Source organism: Euprymna scolopes, chromosome 9 (assembly GCF_053919585.1).
Source record: "Euprymna scolopes isolate OS-2025 chromosome 9, ASM5391958v1, whole genome shotgun sequence".
Lineage (NCBI taxonomy): Eukaryota > Metazoa > Mollusca > Cephalopoda > Sepiida > Sepiolidae > Euprymna > Euprymna scolopes.
The window spans coordinates 82968704-82990518 of record NC_136490.1 but is presented as its reverse complement, the minus strand read 5'-3'; the positions used below and the strand labels follow the sequence as shown (position 1 = coordinate 82990518).

Here is a 21815-nt window from a genome sequence, read left to right as displayed (position 1 = left end):
TGCATTTGTATTAAGAATTTTGTCATGAAATTTGGAAATTAACCAGAAGAGATGTCATTTATAATTTTTGGGGTGTCCGAAATACTTTTGACCACTTGTGGGGGTGGGGGCAAATGACTTGGTCATTTTTTTTTGCATTGACTACTCTACCCTCAAAAAGCTGCACCGTTTGTTCATTTTCACCAGGATTTGACATCCCCTGGGGACTTTTGGGGGATAAATGGGAAGGGGGAGGGGCAAATGCTAAACTTAGTCATTTTTTTTATGCCTTGTTCACTGTGCACTTACAGGGGACCATGCATGCTTCACTTGTTCTATTGATTTTAGCATTAGTAACAGCATCAGCAGCAATAGCGTGGCTATAAACTTTTTTTTAAAAAATTTTTATTTCAGAATGAATTTTTAAAAAATTGAAAATATGAATATAAAAAATGTTCTTACATGTTTATTAGAACAATTTTGTTATCAGAATATATAATTATTAAAGCTATCTCCACTTGCTATTTCTCAATATTTTTGGTCAAATTTAAAAAACATTTATATGATTGAAAAGTTTTAGAAAACTATAACTTGCTTGCACTTTTATCTCTTGCATTAATTTTTTTTTTTTTTTTTTTTTTTGAGGCTTCAGCACCAAGTAGCGTTTTCAGTTAGTAGCATCTCTATGGAACCAACTATTCAATGAGGTTGTAAACCAGCCCACACTACAGGGCTTCAAGGTGGCCTTGGAGAGACACTGGTCAGACCTCCACGGTTTCCCCTGTGTTTAGTTTGTCTTTGTACATAGCCCCCTGAATTTTTACTTAGTTTTCCCCTTGTAAATTGCAATTGTTTGTACGTTTATTCTTTGCCAATTAAATGAATGTGTGTGTGTGTGTGTGTATATATATATATATATATATATATATATATATATATATATATATATATATAAGGGAGATAAGACACAGATTAAAGATCAGGTGAAATATCCTGATAGATATTACTTTGAGGTAATACTTTACAGCTGAACATTTTTTTTTTTTTTTTTTTTTTTTTTTTTTTTTACATAGGCGTCACCACTTATCAAGGCCGATAGGCCACTCAAGGATAAGGGTTAAAGAGTGTAGAGTAGTCAAAAGGACAATATAGTAATCGATAGTAATGGAAGTTCGGTAAATTTGTTAACTTAAGTGGAACGGCTCATCAGAAACTTGTTCACGTTGGACTTGAAGACAACCATATTATAGATAGCTGGAAAGCAGGAAAACGGAAGACAATTCCACAGGCATGCAGTTCTAAGAAAGAAGCTTTGATCATGGAATCTACATTTAGGTTTAGGTACAGATAAAGAGTGGGGAAAATTATTGATAATGTTTTCAGCTAGTCTAGTGTTCCTTGTGAAAGTTTGAAAGCTCAGTTGAACACTTTCCATGAAAATAACGATAAAGCAGAGACAAACTCGCAACATCTCTTCTGTGAGATAGAGGTTGCAGCGAAGAGAAAAGGACATCTCCCACCAGGCCATGAAGTCTATTTTGAACCCTATCAAGGCAGGACAAGTCTTTTCTAGCAGCTCCTGCCCAAATGTGGCAACAGTATTCCATCCTTGGACGTATCTGGCTCTTATATAGATAGAGAATTGCATCAGCAGTGAGATATCTACTGGATCGATAGAAGGATCCCACCATTTTTCCAGCGGCCTTGGCAACAGATTTGATGTACGTATTCCATTTAAGATCAGGAGTAAAGGTCAAGCCCAGAAGCCTGTCAAAACTTGAGGCCTTCCCAAGACGAGAGCCATTCATTTTAATTGATGCCAGATGGGGATTAGAACGTTGATGATGTAAAGATAAAAGCTTGGTTTTAGATGCATTAAAAGTAACCAGCCACTCCTTTCCCCATTGTACAACGCGATCAAGATCAGAGGAGAGAGAATCGGAGAGAACTTGATCGTTTACTGTCTTAGATGTGCTACCATAGATAGTAGTGTCATCAGCAAAAATGTCTAGGAATGATGTAAGGATGTGATTTGGAAGATCATTAATGTAGATCAGGAAAAGAGTTGGGCCCAGGATGGACCCCTGAGAGACTCCAGCATTTATACTGTGAGCTTCTGATTTTTGCCCATCAACTACTACTCTTATGAACCTATCAGAGAGAAATGATTTAATAATTGAGAAGACATTTCCAGCTATACCATAGCTGGAGATCTTGTGAAGTAAATCTTTATGCCATACCCTATCAAAGGCCTTAGATATGTCAAGAGCAATTGCCCTAGAAAGATTGCCACCGTCGAGAGATTTGCTAATCCTATGCGATATAACTGTAAGGACATCTGCTGTAGATCTAGCAGAACGGAAACCATACTGAGTGTCACTAAGAAGGTTATTTTTGCTGAGATGGTTGATTACTTCTCTATTTAACACAGATTCTAGCAACTTACTCATGACGCACAGGAGACTTATTGGCCTGTACTGAAAGGGGGATGAACGATCACCTGAATTCTTAAATACAGGGCATATTGATGAGATTTTCCAGGGTGATGGGAAGCAATTCTCCTTAAGACAACATTTAAACAGTTTTGTAAGTATGGGTGCTAGTTCTGGTTGAAGTTTTTTGAGTACTATAATTGGAATACCATCAGGGCTGGTTGCTTTACTGGAATCAAGGTTTTTGATTAGCTTGGCAACATCACGTACAGATATTTGTATATCACATAGTGTGTTTTCTGATACAGGAGGAAATATTGGGGGTTGGCGGCCTTGGTTGCAAAAGGTAGAATTGGCTGCAAAGTTCTTGGCAAAGAGTTTGGCTTTGTCTGATGCTGACGAGATTAACTCAGGTCCATTGATGATAGTTGGGATAGAGCACACGCTTCTGTTTAGGATTCTGTTTGCAATTTGCCAAAACTGGTGGGAACCAAGCCGCTGCTCAGCTACTTTGGACTTGACGGACTTAGCATACAACTCTCTTGCATTCTTTATTACTTTCTTACAATGGTTGCTGGCAGTCTGAAAGCGGCTTTAGTTTCCATACATCTATTACGTTGGAAACAGTGGAAAAAGTGATTTCTGTGTGCAATAGCAGCAGCACATTCTGGAGAAAACCATGGCTGGCTGTTAAGTTTTTGCTGGAACTTTTTCGAGGGTATGAAATTGTCTATACCTACAATTAACCATTCTGTCAGCTCTGATACTATAGACGACACATCCTTTTTAAACATGGAACACAGAGGAAGATTCGATATAAATGTACGGAAACTATCCCAGTCAGCCATAGTGTATCGATATACTGAACGATGGAGAGGTACGTCTGAGGACTTATTACATTTCATTTTTATCTTAATTGATACAACTGAGTGGTCGGAAGATCCAAGAGGAGACAGAACGGAAACTGAACATAGTTCAGGGCAAGTTGTGAGAAAAAGGTCTAGGAGACCGCATTTCATTTCCTCTGATGATATGAGCCATTATTGAAAATCCATGGATTAAGGAAATTAACATAACTCCGCTCTATATATTCCTTGTGTCAAACAATAAATTCTTAATTCGAATATATGTGTTTATATTTTGATTTTAAGAATTTAACTTTAACCACTAAACTTATATATATATATTGCAATCATGAAAGGAAGACGGAAATTCATAATTAAAACATTTAAAATAAAGTTAATGGGGTGAAGAGAAGAAAAAAGAAATTGGTTTTGCTTTATCAAAGTTGTATCGAGGGATTTGAGAGAAAAAAAAACAAATAGGAATCGAAATTATGTACAGATAAAAATAATGTTACGTTATGTGTGAAAAAAAAAAATGGGGGAAAAGCGATTGAAATACAGCAATGTTATATTACTCAAAGATCCTAGAGACTAATCATGCTCAAACTAGTAATACACACGGACGAAAAATCGCTTTGGATAATCACAGATTTCAAGGTAGTTCTACTAAAATAGCCATATTTTTTAAACCAAAGCACTTCAAGTCTTCAAATTACTACTGTTTTGTTCGGAAATGAATATACTTTCAAATGAATTAATAAATATGAATGTACATTATATATTTTAAGAGTTTTAAGCAAATAAAGTGATAAAAATGTGAACGTCATAAAATGGCGTTTTCGGTAAGGTTTTGTAATGACTCCCCCTCCCCCTGTTTTCTAAAGGTCCGTACCGTGATTGTATGAAGAATTTCGTCATGAAATTTGGGAACCAATCAGAAGAGGTGTTAATCTTAATACTATCAAGTGACCGAAATATTTTTGACCGTTTCTTTTTTTGTCGTGTTAAAAATAAGACTTTAATATGACGAGTATCGAACATTTTGAAAAAAAAATTCTTCGGACACCCAGTAGTAAGTAAATCAATCTTTTTACTATCTTTATCAATTAAAAGTATTATTTTATGTTGAGTAGGACCGCGGTAATTTATCAATTAAAAGGACCTACCCGAAAAAAAAATTGTTTCTATTTCTCGAATTTGGTCAAATGAAGTTAGTATTACTAGAAGCAGCAGCAGCAGCTCCAGCCTGTAGAATCAGCGATAGCACAGTGTAAACAACACGCGTTCTTTAATTTTTATTCAAGAACGAATTAAGAAAAACATGAAAATATGAATATAAATGTTCTTATATGTTTAATTAGAGCTATTTTGTTATCAGAATAACATTAGTTTAGAACTATTCGGTTTTCAGAATGTATAATAACAACAATCCCAACCAATTCGGCATTATGAATCTGTTGCAATTTCTCACATTTCTCGTCAAATTTAAAAACATGGTTAAAAAACAAAATAAACTTTTGTAGATACATAGCTTGCATGCACTTTTATTCTTTAAATTAGTTTTGAACAGCGAATTAAAACAATGTTTTACTGCGAACAGCCACAAATGTTTTTTTTCAAACTCAAAATAAGTATCAAAATCTCGTTTATACATAGATTCGAAAAAGTTGTCAGAAAACAAATATATAACAAATAAATGTTATCAAAGGCAAGATAAGTTACTTTTCTACCTAACTGGATAATTTTCTAGTGTTTTTATTTAATGTAACATGTTTATTCAGCTCGAAAAACGTACAGTGTTTACCGATGTATTGGAAAATTAAAAATGGCGCCCGCCCCGACTCTCTTTGACACGGTAAGTTTGAGAAAAGGAGTTAAAAATAAAAAAAAAACTATACAAAATACTGTTAAAAACTCACCGAATATATGTCAGCCTATGTCATGGTAACATATATTGAGCGAGTTTCTAGCAGTATTTTGTCTACTTTTTTATTTTTAACTCTTTTCCCCAAACTTACCGTTTCAAGAGAGTCAGGCACCATTTAAAATTTTCCAAAACATCGGTAAACACTTTTCAAGCTGAATAAACATGTTACATTAAATAAAAACACTAAAAAATTATCCAGTTAGGTAGAAAAGTAACTTGCTTTTGATAACATTTATTTGTTATATATTTGTTTTTTTGATAACTTTTTCTAATCTATGTGTATAGTAATACAAACCCTCAAAATCTATATCAATACTCTTGAAATTTTAAAAGCAGTTAGAAAACACATCAAACTACAATTAGGAAGCTTTTTATTTCATTATTTTTTTTTTCTACTTATTAAGCGAAAGATATTTTTACAACCTGCTCCAGCGTAGTATAAACGGCCTATGGAATTAACACCTTCAACCTCGAAAATAGAAATCAACAAATTTTTGAACGCTCTCTTTGAAAAAAAGCTCTCTTAACTTCACCTCTAATCCAAATTATGTGTGGCAAGTCTCCTCCTAAAACACTCTTTAACCCTAACAATAACACTAAGTTCGAGTGGCAAGCCCCCCCCCCTCCAACAAAATACCTCTGTAAGCCACATACAAGCATCTAAAACAAACAAGCAAACAAAAAATAGATCCTTCCTTAAAGAAAAATACACATAAAAATAAGTTGGTTAACTGTCCTAAAATGCTAGAATGGCCAGGAAATGGTGAATTATTTTACATTAAATTTTTGTGAAACTAACCGCTTCCCCCTCTAATATTGTTTTTGTTAGCTTTGTCTCTGTCAAGTTTTTAGTATGTTCACACATAATTTTCCTTAGCCCTACAATTAATTCAAAGTCCGAATGGCAACCCTCCACATATTCTCATTGCATAGAAACCCTCTTAAAACTACACATAATCATCTTAAAAAAAAAAAAAGAAGGATGCATATTTTCCCATAGAAAAAAACCCAGTTAACTGCCCTAAAATGCTAGAATGACCTGTAATAGGAAATTATTTTACATTCAGTTCTAAAATAATTTGTTTATCTTTCATTAAAGTTTTTCATGGCATTTTATACATAATTTCCTAAAAAGGTAGAATCACATTTTGGAGGGGTGGTCAGAAGGAGTTGAGTGGGGTTAAACAGAAGGTGTTAATCTACAATAATACCAAAGAAATATTGCAATATATTCATTTTTAAATGGTCTTATGTTTAGATTTAAGTTTTTTGTACATAAAGCACATTACAATTCAACTTTGAGTTCTCCAACTTCTTTTCTGTTTATGGATACATGACATTTTTAAGGAATTGCTGCATATTTATGCACATTTACTGCAGATTATTTGGAAACCATAAACTTTGGGAGATTTTCAGTTGCATATTCTGATTCCTTGTACAAAAATACACTTATATGGTAAATTTCATTTCTTAGTCTTGTGTTTTAACAAAGATATGACATTTTTACTGAAAAAGTAGTGTAAAAAATGTGACGAAACGCATATGGTCTTAAAGAGGGAAAAATATCCAAACGTGTGAGGCACAAAAATAGCCATAACTTCCTTAATTTTAATCAGATTTTAAAAATTTAAAAAGATTCTTTCTTAGCTCATCAAGCTCTTTCTATGCATACCAATATTGAAATATTTCAAGCTATTTCAATTTTTTCATGTGTATTGCTACTCAAACTCAAGAGTCATTCCCTTTGCTTACAGAGGGCAATTTTTCTCAACCAAACGTGAACAGTCTTTAAGATCTTTAAATGAAATAATGAGTGAGCACAACTCAGAATTTGTGCTAAAGTTCGCTGCACAAGACGTTTTGTTATAAGGTGGTCAGTAATTGAAGACCCGTATGTATTGCCAATTACATCTGTTATTTGGTATGTTCCATTTCTGATTTTGGTTTGTACATGTTGAATTCTCCCATCCAATCTTAATGTTGTTCGACCCACGTAGTTTGCACTGCAGCTACATTAAAAATTGTAAATGACATTATTATTATGATGGGGGGGGTAGAACATCTTTTCGAGAGGATGGCATTAACGTTCTCATAGAGAACACATGTACAATTTTGCACTGTTGAGCTGATTTGCTTTGCAAATTTCTCCCTTACTGTCCTCAGCCTGGACATTTATTAACCGTTTGAATTTTAGTTATAGAGGACTGCTATTTTCCTTTGTATAACTGACCTAATCACATCCAAAGGGTACCCATTTTCGGAGAGGGTATCAGTAATTATTTTTAACTCCTCATCCAATTTTGATTTTGAGCAGATCAGGGCACGATGTATTAGGGTTCAAATTAAATTTATCTTATGTTTTTGAGGGCAAAATAAATCCCAGCATGTATACAGTCCCTTGAATGTAGGTTTATGGTATATTGATGTTAGGTAACTGGATGGTGTTTTCGTATGTATTGGTAACGAAAACACCATCTAGTTACCTTACATCAATCTGTAAGCAGAGGGAACGCTTCTTGGGTTTGAGCGTGATTAGTCTCTAGGATCTTCGAGTAATATAACGTTGCTGTATTTCAATCGTCCCCCCCCCCCCATTTGTGTGGGTTTTTTTTCTTTTTTTTTTTTTTTTTTCTCAAATCCATCGATACAGCTTAGATAAAGCAAGGGCGAAACCGGTCAGCTAACTCCCCCATTTTCTTTTTCTTCTCTTCACCCTGTTAACTTTATTGTAAATATTTACTCTATTTAAAACATTTTAATCATGAATTTTCGTCTTCCTTTCATGATTGCATTATATAAATTTTGTACCCAACAAAGAACCATGATATATATATATATATATATATATATATGTATGTATGTATGTATGTATATATATGTATCTCATAAGAAACAGAACCTCAGTATATAATTTTATATCAGTATTTATAACACCAGTAATGATGAAATATTTTAAATATAAAGTAGAATAAAAAATAAAAGTACAGATTAAAATAATGAAATACCAGTATTATTTGGGTACTCTTGCATAATTTGACCTAGATTCTCGGGAATTCCCATCAAGCATAGACCAGCAATCATTGCTTTCAGCCAAGCGTTGTTCAAATGTTGAAACACTAAATCAACTTTTTATTTACATCACCGACAAGGAGGGTTTTTTTTTTTTTTTGTGAGGGGGGCGGGGTGTACCAAATCGCAATGCCAAAACCCTCCTTCCAATAATAAACAAATATATTCTGCCGAGGACTACAGTTGTATATTCTACTCTTGGAAGGGCCTATAACAAAGTAGAAGTATTCCACCAACCACCTGACAGTGAATCATAAGTATGTATTTTGTAGACCCTGCGATGAAGGCAACGAACTACGTCGAGAGGATGTGGAAGGAAGCAAAACAGCAAAATAAGCAAGAATGCGGCACCAACCAGAAGCTTCTGAGAACATATTTACTTGAATTTATGTGGAGACAAAAAATTCGGAAATGATCCTTTTGTCTCCATCATAAATCACATTTCCAAAAGCTACCCAGTTCTTGGGGAGCTTCCTTCCATTTCCTCTACCCACATCTTCCTCCCTCTTTGCTGTCGATGGCCGTTCAACAATCGACTGAAGTAAAAGATTCCTAAGGAAATATCCTCATCTCAAAAGTTCTTCCGCCAGCAATGAACAGTCGTAAAAAAAAATAAATAAAAATATTAAGTTTTCTGAAAAAAAAATAATAAAATTTACCTGTACTTTCATCTAACAATTTATGCTTTTTGTAAACATATTTTTATGTATTTTCTTTAAAATATATATATATATATATATATATATATATATATATATATATATATATATATATATAAAATTTCCGTGGAAACCTCCCCCTCCAAAAAAAAACTTGACTAAACAAAGTCTGGAAAAAAAAACTTGTACTTATACCTAACAATTTACAGTTAAAAAATCTTTTCTTGAAGGAAAAAGAAAACATTTTGTTGATAAATATTTTGCCAATAAAAATAAAATAAAATAAAAATATTTTCAGTCCTTTAAAGGTAGGTTTTTGTTATTTTTGATTATTTGCATTATTTTTTTCCGGTTTGTTTGTTTGTTTTAAAATTAGTCTGTTACAACGCTCGGCTGAAACCGATGATTGCCAGTCTCACCTGATCCATGCTTGACAGGAATTCCTGAGAATCCGGATCAAATTATGCAAGAGCCCCATTATTTGTAGTAAAGACAAAGAAAATTGATGCTAATGAAAGTATAATGGATAACAAATGGAATTTACTCATAAAGAATAGTAGTAATAAACATAATTAGGATAATGATATTGCTGTTTGAAAAAGAAAAAGGTTCTCTTTTTTCCAAACAACCAACATGCCTGATGAAGGTCGAAGGACAATCTGACCAAAACATTGCACTATTAACACTCAAGATAAGAACAATAGTCCGATCAAAGCAAGTAATAAATCCTCACTCTAAATTTCAGAAATTTAGGATAATGATAATTTTAATATTTAATTTATATTCAGTACAATAAGATTTAAAAGTAATATTAAATCAATTATACACTGTAATTGACTGCCAGAGAACTAGAGAAATATTATATAAATCTATAAAAAAATAAAATAGAATATGGCATAAAAGAATGTATAAGTAAAAAATGAACAAAATTTAAAAATTATTTTTCAAAATTAAAATTATATATAAAAAGTATATAAGATGTCAATGACCATTTCAAAAACTAATTCTACAAACTGTACCCTCCTTAATCCCAGGAAGTATACTTGTAAGAGAGAGATGAAAAAGTGAAGAGATAATGGTTAGGGTGGGTGGGGGTGGGATTTTAAAGAACTTCATAGTGCAGGGAGGCAACTGTTGAGTGAATTGTAGGTGAAACTTTAGAATATTCTAAAGAGATTTTATTATTAACAAAGTTTCTTACATCAGGAAAGTTTTGAGTCAAATATTTGAGACAACTTTATACCATTATGTGAAGGAGTTTTATGAAAATAAAGACCTTAATGAACGCATTCAACATTTGTGTTGATTTTAGTAAGTACAGTATGAATAAAGTGTTGCATAAGACAAATACTGCATTAATAAAAGTATTTTACATAAGCAAAGAATCAAACTTTAATCATTTACCACCCAAATTTGTATATCTATTTTTTAAATTTTAAATTCTAGGAAGTGAATTTGATGAAGATGAAATGGTCAGTGAAAATGAAGACAGTGATGATTCTTGGACAAATCAGGAAGAATTTAATTCGCATTTGATTTTTAGGTAAAACCTTTTTTCAAATTATTTTAAATTTTAACAATTTTTTTTAACTAAAACACTTCATGTCTAAGTTATTTAAAGGAAATCAATTTTTTTAAATCTGAAAGCTTATATTAAAAATAGCAGGTTTTATGTCACATTTTCTTGTCACATTGGCATTGAAAGTAGGTTGATGTTTTATCAAAATAAAAATGATTTCTTTCTATAACTGTTGCCTTAGTAACCACTATGCATAGAAAGAGTAAAAATTCAGGTATGTTACAGCTATCAAAATGCTGTTTTTCTAAAAGAATATTTCTCATTGGTTTATCTAAAAAAAAAGTTCTTAAACCCATTTCATTGCCAACTTCCTTAAGAATGATCAACTTTTATAAAATTCACTTTGATTTTTCTTTTGAAACCTAGTGAAAATTCATGATCACCCACCTGTCTGGCATCTGAAAAAAAAGACAGGTTTAGCAGGAATCTGTGTCTGATCATGCTAAACATGAACTAAATGTAAATCAATTATAATTTTTCAATTAACAGTTTTTCCATTGTTTTTATCAGACAGACAATTGGAAACCTTTTTACATTTGGAAAGGTGTAATATTTGAATCATCTTCTTTCATACTAAAATGCAGAACTGGGATTGTTTGATTGACACTGAATCTTTCTTGACAAGTTCCAATGACTAATAATAGAAAACAGTCAACTTCAATCTTTACTGCTGAAAAAGTCTGCAAATATATAAAATAATTGTCAATTTTGCTTCTCTGTTGTTTGTTTTCAGCCTAAAAAATACAAAAGAAGTCGATGGTGATAAGCCATTTGCTTGCCCTGTTCCTGGCTGTAAAAAAAGATATAAAAATATAAATGGCATCAAGTATCATGCTCGGCATGGACATCGCAAGGATGCAAGGTAAGTGATAATTTTGGTAGCTTTTTGTTTGCATTTGAGTATTCTACTGAGTCTTTCTTTATAAGTAGTTTAAAATGAAAAGTGACCTTTATTAAAAACATAAAAACATGGCTACCCAGAATTGCCTGGTGGTATTGAGGATATTGAGCAACCCCCAGAAAAAAATGTCTCAATTCAATCAAAATAGCAGCGAGTGCCCTGGTGAGCACAAAAAAAATAGCCACAGTAAGCAGGCAGGCTCGAACCAGTAACATGAAAGTGGAAAAGGAGATGAAAAAAAATCTAAGATGCTGTCTTGACGACATCACAGGTCTTCGAAATAACATTTTATAAACATACGTTGAGATTAGTAGGCAGATGGCTTGCAAAAATATTGACGCAAAAACTGGTCTATTTGATCAGCACAGAATTAATCTTTTTCACCAATTTTTAGATATTTTTGATCCGAGAGATCGATCTTTCTGACGATACTAGTTTTGTAAAAGTCTGATGCGTTTGTCAAAAGTTTTTGGCAGGCACATACACACACACATTTTCTCTTTTATATAATAGACTAGCGGGGATACTCGGTGTCGCCCGAGTGTTTGTAGGTGTGTGTGTAGAAGGAGGGGGGGGAGTAATAACCCTGTTTAAATATTATAAAAAAACGATGTTAAAAAAATCGGAAAAACCGAAACAAAAATAAAACAGCGATAAAAAAAAAAAAAAAAAAAGCCCCATCCCTCCTACCCCCCAAAATAAATAGCGAAAAGCAGAAAAAAAATGGCATAAATAACCCAGTCGGATCGAACCTGCAATTTTAAGATAGCAACGCTATGTGGGGGGGGGGGTAAACTAAAGAATAAGTGAAGTAATAACCCTGTTTAAATTTAAAAAAAAAAAAAACCTGCTCAAAAAAGAAAAGTTTTGTTTTGGAGGTAGGCTTGAACTCATAGCCTCGAGGCAGAAAAAAAGGCTGACACGTTACACTGATGCCAAAGAGACAAACAACTAAGAACTGACAAAATGAAACGTTTAAAAAACCAGCAAGTTAAACTAATATCAACATTTTCTAGGTCAAACATAACGTCATCATCGCAGTAGTAGTAGAAAGGGGAAATGAAGGAACAATTTTTTTTTGCTACCCTCCATGTAGAAAAGTGTCCAGTTGAGGGTGAAGGAATGAATATTTTGGGCCAATTTTTCGATATTTGTCTAACGAATGTTCGAGCTTGAAGATGCTACCTGTCTGGTGAAAATCTGTGGATTCTGTCAAAAGTTTTTGCGAGACATAAACACACACGCACACAAACACACATTTTGGCTTTTATATATATAGACTAGCGGGGGTACCCGGTGTTGCCCGGGTGTTTAGAGGTGTGTGTGTGTGTTGGGGGGAGGGTAAATCAAAACAAGAATAAGTGAAGTAATAACCCTGTTTAAATATTATAAAAAAAACAATGTTAATCTTAAGAAAATCGAGGGGAAAAAACGAATGTTGTGCAAACGAATGATGTGAAAATTTCTTTAAATCGGAAAAACAAAAAAAAAACGCTAATGTGATGGAAAAAACAACAAAAAAAACGAACATGATGCAAAACGAACGATGTTAAAGCTTAAAAAAAAATCTGGAAAATAAAAACAAAAAAAATAAAAAAATCGTGAAAAATGGCATAAATAACCCTGTTTCAATATTAAAACTTTAAAAATCGAAAATAAAAAAAAGAAGACATCTCACATCACGATTTGAACTTCCAACCTTTTGATAATGACGCCACGCTTTAATCAACTGAGCTAAGAGGACGTTGACAAAATTGGGTTAGTTTTTTTAATATTTAAACTAATTCAAGTTCCGACATCATTTGCGTATGCATAGAAGCTATTTTGTCATGAGGGAATAGTTTTTTGCTACCCCCTTCCTGTACAAAAATGGCCAGTTTAAGGTGAACGAATTAATGTTTTTGTCCAATTTTTCTATATTTGTCGTCTAAGATGTCGAGCTTCAAACTGATACCAATCTTGTGAAAATCCGTCGCCTGTCAAGTTTTTACAAGACATACAAACACACAAACACTCACACACATTTTGGCTTTTATATATATAGACTAGCGGGAGGTACCCAGCATTGCCCGTTTGTTTGGAGGTGTGGGTGTTAAAAAAAAAAAAAGTTGGCTGGGTGTTTGGGGGTGTAAAAGAAAAGTGTTTTAGTAGGAAGGTAGGATTGAACCCCCGAAGCTTTGACGTGAAGGTGGAAACGAAAGGGGGGAAAAAGTCAGACACCTAACCATCTCGGCCACAAGGAAGAGGAATTGATAAGCGTGTTAAAATAAGGTTTATAAAGTAAAATATACAGATGTGAGAAAGTGGTGTGATGTTTGACCTAGTTTTGCGCTGCAAGCCAGTTACTGTTTCCCCTACTTTTCGAAGACGCGGTGAGCTGGTAAAAGTAGGCAAATTAAATACACACGCGACCCCCATTGTTAAGTCGTAGATATTATCATTTAGACGTGATATAAAAAGTTTTAAGAATGAGCGACGGCCTTGAGAACTCACCGGAAAAAAGCCTTTTGCAGACATACACAAAAAGTTAACATACATACACACACACACACATTTTGCCTTTTTTATATATATATATATATATATATAGACTAGCGGGAGTACCCAGCGTTGCCCGGGTGTTTGGAGGTGTGTGTAGTGTTAAATGAAAAAGAAACCGAGGGGGAGGGGGGGGTAAAAGTTGGTAAGATCGAACCCGAAGCCCTGAGGCGAAGTTTGAAAATAAAATTGGCCAGCCAGAATGAGTTACTGAAAGATGTTTGAATTTATTTAAGTAAGAACCAAATTAACAGGTGCGCGCACGGAAGTCGTAGAGCAATAGCTATTCAGCAAATGAGGTCAATGACCAGGTTTGTTTGTTATAAGCGAAGTAAAAAAAGAAAACAACGTTAAAACTTAAGCGGGGGGGGGGAACAAAAAAAACTAACGTAAGACAAACAAATGATGTTAAATGTAAAAATCGAAAAAACAAAAAAGAAATGGCTTAAATAAGCCTGTTTTGATATTGAAATTTAAAAAATCGGTGGGTACCCGGGTGTGTGGTCGGGGGTGGATAAGCGAAGTGTAAAAAAAAACAAAAAAAAAAAAAAAAACAGAAAAACGAACGTTACGTGAAAAATGGCTTATATAACTCTGGTTCAATATTTAAATTTAAAAAAGAAAAAAAAAAAAAAAAAGAAAAAGATATCTCACACCATGATTCGAACCCAAAATGTTTAGATAACGAACCAACGCGCTAACCAACTGAGCTAATACAACATGAAATTTAGTCAGTTTTTCAACTATTTAAAGTAAATCAGGTCCTGACATCATCTGACGCATGCGTAGAACCGGTCGTCGTCCCAAGAGGACCGTTTTTGTTGAACTGTCGATTTCGGGGTGAAAAAATGAACATTTTTGGCCAATTTTTCGAGCGAAGGATGGAGCTTCAATCTGATACAGAGTTTGTGAATTTTCATTGTGTCTGTTGAAAGTTTTTAGCGGACACACAAACACACATACAAACACACATACATACATACACACATTTTCACTTTTATATTTATAGACTAGCAGAGGGCACCCAGCTGTGCCCGGTTGTAAAAAAAAAAAAAAAGGGGGGGGTGTTGATTAGGTAACTTTTACTTTACCATGAATTTCAATATTAATGTAGTTCTTCCCTCCCCATCACTAACAACATAATAATAAGAGAAATGATTTCATTTGCAGAATAGGATTCCACAGATATTCTATATTTTTGTAATATGACATTGTGGGAGATTGTTTGTGACCCCAAAACAGACATTACTCCCTCCAGCCCCACGCCAAAAAAGGTTTGGTAATCCCTAGAGAACTCCAGAGCACATTGAAAAACAACATAATCATGCTTCTTTCTACCCACCACTACAACCGTGACATCATTCTCGGATCATAACATTGAAAATTCAGAAAAATATGGATCACCCCCTACAGAAGCTGGCCTAATTCACCTTCACAGAACACCAACAATATATATGATTTAAAGTACTTTTGAGATCGTAAACTGCTTCAGCCATTTTCAAGACTGACTCCATATCCCAGCCACTGTTAAAAATATACAAGTAATAAAATAATTTGGAGATCGTAAACTGTTTCAGCTATTTCCGGGACTGACTACATATTCCTCCCACAGACAAAAACAATTACAAATATACTTGAAATAAAGTAATTCTTGGATCGAAAACTGTTTTACCCATTTCTGGGACTGACTTTGATCCCCATCCTCATTTAATCACAGACAACATCAGGTCTTCTGCTAGTCTATATTTCCTACCAATCTCATTCAATCCCTGGAGATGCCGGGGCTTCTGCTAGTATATATTTCCTACCTATCTCCTTATATTCCTTGCAATGCTATGTTTATATTTGTTAGTATATATTTCCATCTATCTCATTTAATCCTGGGCAATTTTTTTTAAATTAATTAAATTGAATTAATAAATTGTCATGGTTGGACATCAAACTTCATGATGAAGCAGGGGTTGTAACCCTCTGCTTCATCATGAAGTTCGATGTTGGTGTTTCTTTCTCCCCTAATCACCGATGCCATATCTTTTAGAGAAATAATATAATTTCTTGAAGATGACTAAGCCAATTTTCAAAATTTATACATAAATAAATTATTAAGGTTGGTGATTATGCAAGTTTTTTTGTTTTTTTTACCTGGGGGTCACCACTTATCAAGGCCCAGAAGCCACTCAGGGATAAGGGGTTATTGCGTGTACAGTAATCAATGGGATAGTATCGTAGTAATCATTAATAATGGATATTTGATAAAGTATCTTACTTAAGGGAGCAATTCATCAGAAATTTGTTTATGTTGGACTTGAAGACATTCAGGTTGTAGTCAGGTGGGAAACAGGCAAACGGGAGAGAATTCCACAGGTGTGCACTTCTAAGAAAGAAGCTTTGTTCATAGAATCTACGTTTTGATTTAGGCACAGATAAAGAGTGGGGAAAATTACTGGCAGTGGTTTCAGCTAGACGGGTGTTTTTTGTGAAAGATTGGCAAGGGGAGACCAGAGATTGGAGCTCGGATGAGCATTTGCCATGGAAATAACGCTAAAACAAAGACAGGCTCGCAACGTCTCTTCTGTGGGAGAGAGGTTGCAGGGAAGAGAAAAGGGCATCCCCCACTAAGCCACAAAGTCTATTTTATACTCTGTCAAGGCAGGATAGGCTGTTTTTAGCATGTTTATTTATCTACCGAGTTGATAGTAAAAATTACGAATTATACTCATTTTTAGTTCATGTGAGGGGAATCTATCACCATACTTTCCCTTAAACACGTCTGTTGGACTTTTATTAAGTACAATACTTAATAGTTTTTTTTTTTTTTTTTTTTAATGGAGAGTAGAAAACGCATTGTGGATGCGTTATCGGCAGCTCCTGTTACTCTCGCTTCTTCTTATTTGTCCCTCAGTCCTCATTTTTTAAATGAGTGATTTTTCGGACAAAGGGAGAAGAAAAAGCTGTTTTCTAGGTTGGCAGTATTTTTGCGAACAGTTGGCTGAGATGGCGGAAATTTTCTGTTTCTATGTCTATCCTTGTAGCCATGTCACTAGTAAGGGTGCTGGAGGTAAACGTTTTGTCTGGGCTGACGTTATCCGCCTGATAGTCAGGGACCCGAACCTTGGATTAACCACTAAGGAGGCTGTCCTATCAGCAGGTGCAAAGTACTGGGGCTGCTGTATTGCCATTTGGTGAATGGATTCTGGACCATGCAGTAGCTTCTAGTGGGGCCTCTCGATGCCATACTAGTGGGTAATTGTTACGGCTTTACCTTATCATTAGCTACAAATAAAAAAAAAAATTCTTCGTTTCTTTTTCTCTCTTAATTTCCCCTCTCTGTCCTGCTCTAAGTAAATCTGTCGACCTAGTCCACAAATTCCAAAATTTCATCATGACAAGTTTCAAGAAAAAATACACGATTAAACCCGGTTCTCCAACTTCCAACGTAGACCCCTACTACCATGTCTCCTTCTCCAACATCAGGGGTCTTCGTTCTAACCTTCCAGAGGTTGAAACCCAATTACAGGAGACTAAACCAGACCTTTTATTTTTAAGTGAAACTGGCATTGGACAGGCTATTTCCCTAGATGAGTTTGCAATTTCAGGATACTCTAACTTAACTTCTAAATCTGACCCCCAAGATCGCCATGGGCATGGAATATGTGCCTATATTAAAGATGGCTTTCCATGTGGGAGGGACATCTCCAGGGAAGATCCTAACTTACCCTATATGTGCTTCCGGGTTGCTTTAGCTCACACTACTGCATTTATATTTAATCTCTATCGCCCCCACAACAGCGGAGTTACTATCTTTCAAAGCATATCTGAGAAAATTGACCAAGTCCTTTCTACTTATCCTTCAGCTAACATTCACGTATGTGGAGACTTCAATGTTCACAACGTCGAATGGTTGACCCACTCAAACAAGACCGATGATGAGGGGAGGTTCTGTCATGATTTCTCCATTGCCTATGACCTCACTCAGATTGTTCAGGAACCTACCCGTGTGCCCGATAATGACGGCCAGTATGCGAGCCTACTAGACCTTTTTCTCACAACTTGCCCTGAACTATGTTCAGTTTCTGTTCTGTCGCCTCTTGGATCTTCCGACCACTCTGTTGTATCAATTAAGATAAAAATGAAATGTAATAAGTCCCCAGACGTACCTCTTCATCGTACAGTATATCGATACACTAAGGCTGACTGGGATAGCTTCCGTACATTTATATCTGATCTACCTCTGCATTCCATGTTTAAAAAGGATGTGTCCTCTATAGTATTAGACCTAACTGAATGGTTAATTGTAGGTATTGACCATTTCATACCCTCTAAAAAGTTTCGGCAAAAACCTAACAGCCAGCCATGGTTCTCTCCAGAATGTGCTGCTGCCATTGCGCACAGAAATCACTTTTTCCACTGCTTCAAACGTAATAGATGTATGGAAACTAAAGCCGTTTTCAGGACTGCCAGCAACCATTGTAAGAAAGTAATAAGGAACGCAAGAGTGTTGTATGCTCAATCTGTTAAGTCCAAAATAGCTGAGCAGCGGCTTGGTTCCCACCAGTTTTGGCAAATAGCAAACAGAATGCTGAACAGAAGCGTGTGCTCCATCCCAACTATTATCAATGGACCTGAGGAAATCTCGTCAGCATCAGACAAAGCCAAACTCTTTGTCAAGAACTATGCAGCTAATTCTACCCTTTGCGACCAAGACCGCCAACCCCCAATATTTCCTCCTGTATCAGAAAACACTATGTGATATACGTATATCTGTACGTGATGTTGCGAAGCTAATCAAAAACCTTGATTCGAGTAAAGCAACTGGCCCTGATGGTATTCCAATTATAGTACTCAAAAAACTTCAACCTGAATTAGCGCCCATACTTACAAAACTGTTTAAACGTTGTCTTAAGGAGAATAGTTTCCCATCTCCCTGGAAAATCTCATCAGTATGCCCTGTATTTAAGAATTCAGGTGATCGCTCATCCCCCTCTCAGTACAGGCCAATAAGTCTCCTGTGCATCATGAGTAAGTTGCTAGAATCTGTGTTAAATACAGAAGTAATCAAACATCTCAACAAAAATAACCTTCTTAGTGACACGCAATATGGTTTCCGTTCTGCTAGATCTACTGCAGATGTCCTTACAGTTATATCGCATAGGATTAGCAAATCTCTCGACGGTGGCAATCTTTCTAGGGCAATTGCTCTTGACATATCTAAGGCCTTTGATAGGGTATGGCATAAAGGTTTACTTCATAAGATCGCTAGCTATGGTATAGCTGGAAAAGTCTTCTCAATTATTAAATCATTTCTTTCTGATAGGTTCATAAGAGTAGTAGTTGAGGGGCAAAAATCAGAAGCTCACAGTATTAATGCCGGTGTCCCTCAGGGATCTATCCTGGGCCCAACTCTTTTCCTGATCTACATTAATGATCTTCCAAATCATATCCTTACATCATTTGTAGACATTTATGCTGACGACACTACCATTTATGGTACCACATCTAAGACAGTAAACGACCAAGTTCTCTCCAATTCACTCTCCTCTGATCTTGAGCACGTAGTACAATGGGGAAAGGAGTGGCTGGTTACTTTTAATGCATCTAAAACCAAGCTTCTCTCTTTACATCATCAACATTCTAATTCACATTTGTCATCAATTAAAATGAATGGCTCTCGTCTTCAGGAGGCCTCAAGTTTTGACAAGCTTCTGGGCTTGACCATTACTCCTGATCTTAAATGGAACACGTATATCAAATCTGTTGCCAAGGCCGCTGGAAGAATGGTGGGATCTTTCTATCGATCCAGTAGATATCTCACTGCTGATGCTATTCTCTACCTATATAAGAGCCAGGTACGTCCAAGGATGGAATACTGTTGCCACATCTGGGCAGGAGCTGCTAGAAAGGACTTGTCCTGCCTTGATAGAGTTCAAAATAGACTTCGTAGCCTCGTAGGAGATGTCCTTTTCTCCTCCTTGCAACCTCTATCTCACAGAAGAGATGTTGCGAGTTTGTCTCTGATGTATCGTTATTTTCATGGAAAGTGTTCAACTGAGCTTCAATCTATGGTCCCCCCTCGCCAAACTTTCACAAGAAACACTCGTCTAGCTGTAAACACTATCAATAATTTCCCCCACTCTTTATCTGTGCCTAAACCTAAACGTAGATTCCATGAACAAAGCTTCTTTCTTAGAACTGCACGCCTGTGGAATTGTCTTCCGTTTTCCTGCTTTCCGGCTGACTACAATATGGTTGTGTTCAAGTCTAGGGTGAATAAGTTCTTGATGAGCCGTTCCATATAAGTTATTAAATTTACCAAATTTTCATTACTAATGATTACTATATTGACCAATTTCTACTGTACACTCTTTAACCCTTATCCTTGAGTGGCCTCTGGGCCTTGATAATGTGGTGATGCCTTTGTAAAAAAAAAAAAAAAAAAAAAAGCTCCAGCCCAGATGTGGCAGCAGTACTCCATCCTTGGACATACTTGGCTTTTATACAGATAGAGAATTGCATCAGTAGTTATATATCTTCTGGAGCGGATCAGTGTTGATGATGTAAAAATATGAGCTTGGTTTTAGATGCATTAAAAGTAACCAGCCACCTCTTCCTCCACTGTACCATGCGCTCAAGATCAGAGGAGAGAACTTTGCTTTAACATGAATTTCAATGTCCATGTTTCTTTTTCCCTAACCACCAACTCCATATTTTTCGAGAAATAATATAATTTCTGGAAGATGACTCATCAAATTTTCAAAATTAATACATAAATAAATTGTCATGGTTGTGATTATGCAACCCTTGCTTCAACATGAATTTCAATATCTTTTCAGTCAAACGATCTTCTCCCCGGCCCTATACACAGTTAGGATATCATATTGTAACTAATAATAAAACAAAATCGCGAGTTAATTTTATAAAAATGGCATCATTTCCAGTATAATGACTCCTCAGTTTTCACTCCATAGTAAAATCCATTTTTTTCCTTTTAAAAAATAGCAACTGCTTTTTTGTTCTTATTGGTAAATATTTTCAATTATAATTTTTCTTCCTCATCGATTTTCATGATACTTAGATATTTCATTATTTGAAGTACGATAATCACGTTGGTACCAATTTTTTTTTTATGTGAAAATCAGTATTTCATTCTGTGTTATACTGTAACCTCATCCTCAACCAGTCTCTTTCAGAAAGTATAAAGAATCGCCATTATAGAGAGTTGTCATCATTTCTGATGACATTACTCAGCATTTTTTCAAATATGTATAAAATTACATCGGAAATATATAGAATTACATAGGAATAATACAGGATTTTTTGGAAACTTTAGACCCCCTATTGCGAAAAACCGTCCAGTTTACCCTTTTAGAATTTTGTCCAATTTTTTTTATATTATTTTTCTGAGTCTGATCTTTCTAATGATACCAACTTTGTCATTGTTGGTTATGTCTGTCAAAAGTTTAGCACATACACACATCCACACACAAATACAGATTTTTGTCCTTTATATAAAAGACTAGCGAGGTTGCCCGGATGTTTGGAGGCGTGTGTTGAGCACAAAAAAAAATGTGTTAGTAGGCAGATAGGCTCGAACCTGTGACAAACTTGTGACGTGAAGGCAGAAAAAAAATGAAAGAAAACGTGACATCTTACCACTATGCCAGGAAGCCATAGAAAGTGAAAAGCATTTTCAAATTTAGCAATGTCAATCAAAAAGTTGACGTGCTAAGTAAATGAGTTCATACAGGTGCAAAAATGAATGTTGGCTGAAAGCCACTTCAGCTTGGGGAAACCAAGCTCCCCACAAAAAGAGAATGTCCAAATGAATAGCAATTGTCTGATATGAGGGGTTTACCCAGATTGATCAAAGCTGACTGCTTTCTGGACGT

General features: G+C 35.2%; 1 protein-coding gene across 1 annotated transcript in view; it reads left to right on the top strand.

Moving 5' to 3' along the window:
• LOC145284734 (juxtaposed with another zinc finger protein 1-like) overlaps positions 1–21815 on the top strand; it is a 111842-nt gene that overhangs the window by 72576 nt on the left and 17451 nt on the right. The window contains exons 5-6 of the mRNA XM_080133677.1: positions 10358–10454; positions 11224–11352. Coding sequence (XP_079989803.1) covers positions 10358–10454; positions 11224–11352 — 226 coding nt within the window. The remainder of the gene's footprint in view (positions 1–10357; positions 10455–11223; positions 11353–21815) is intronic.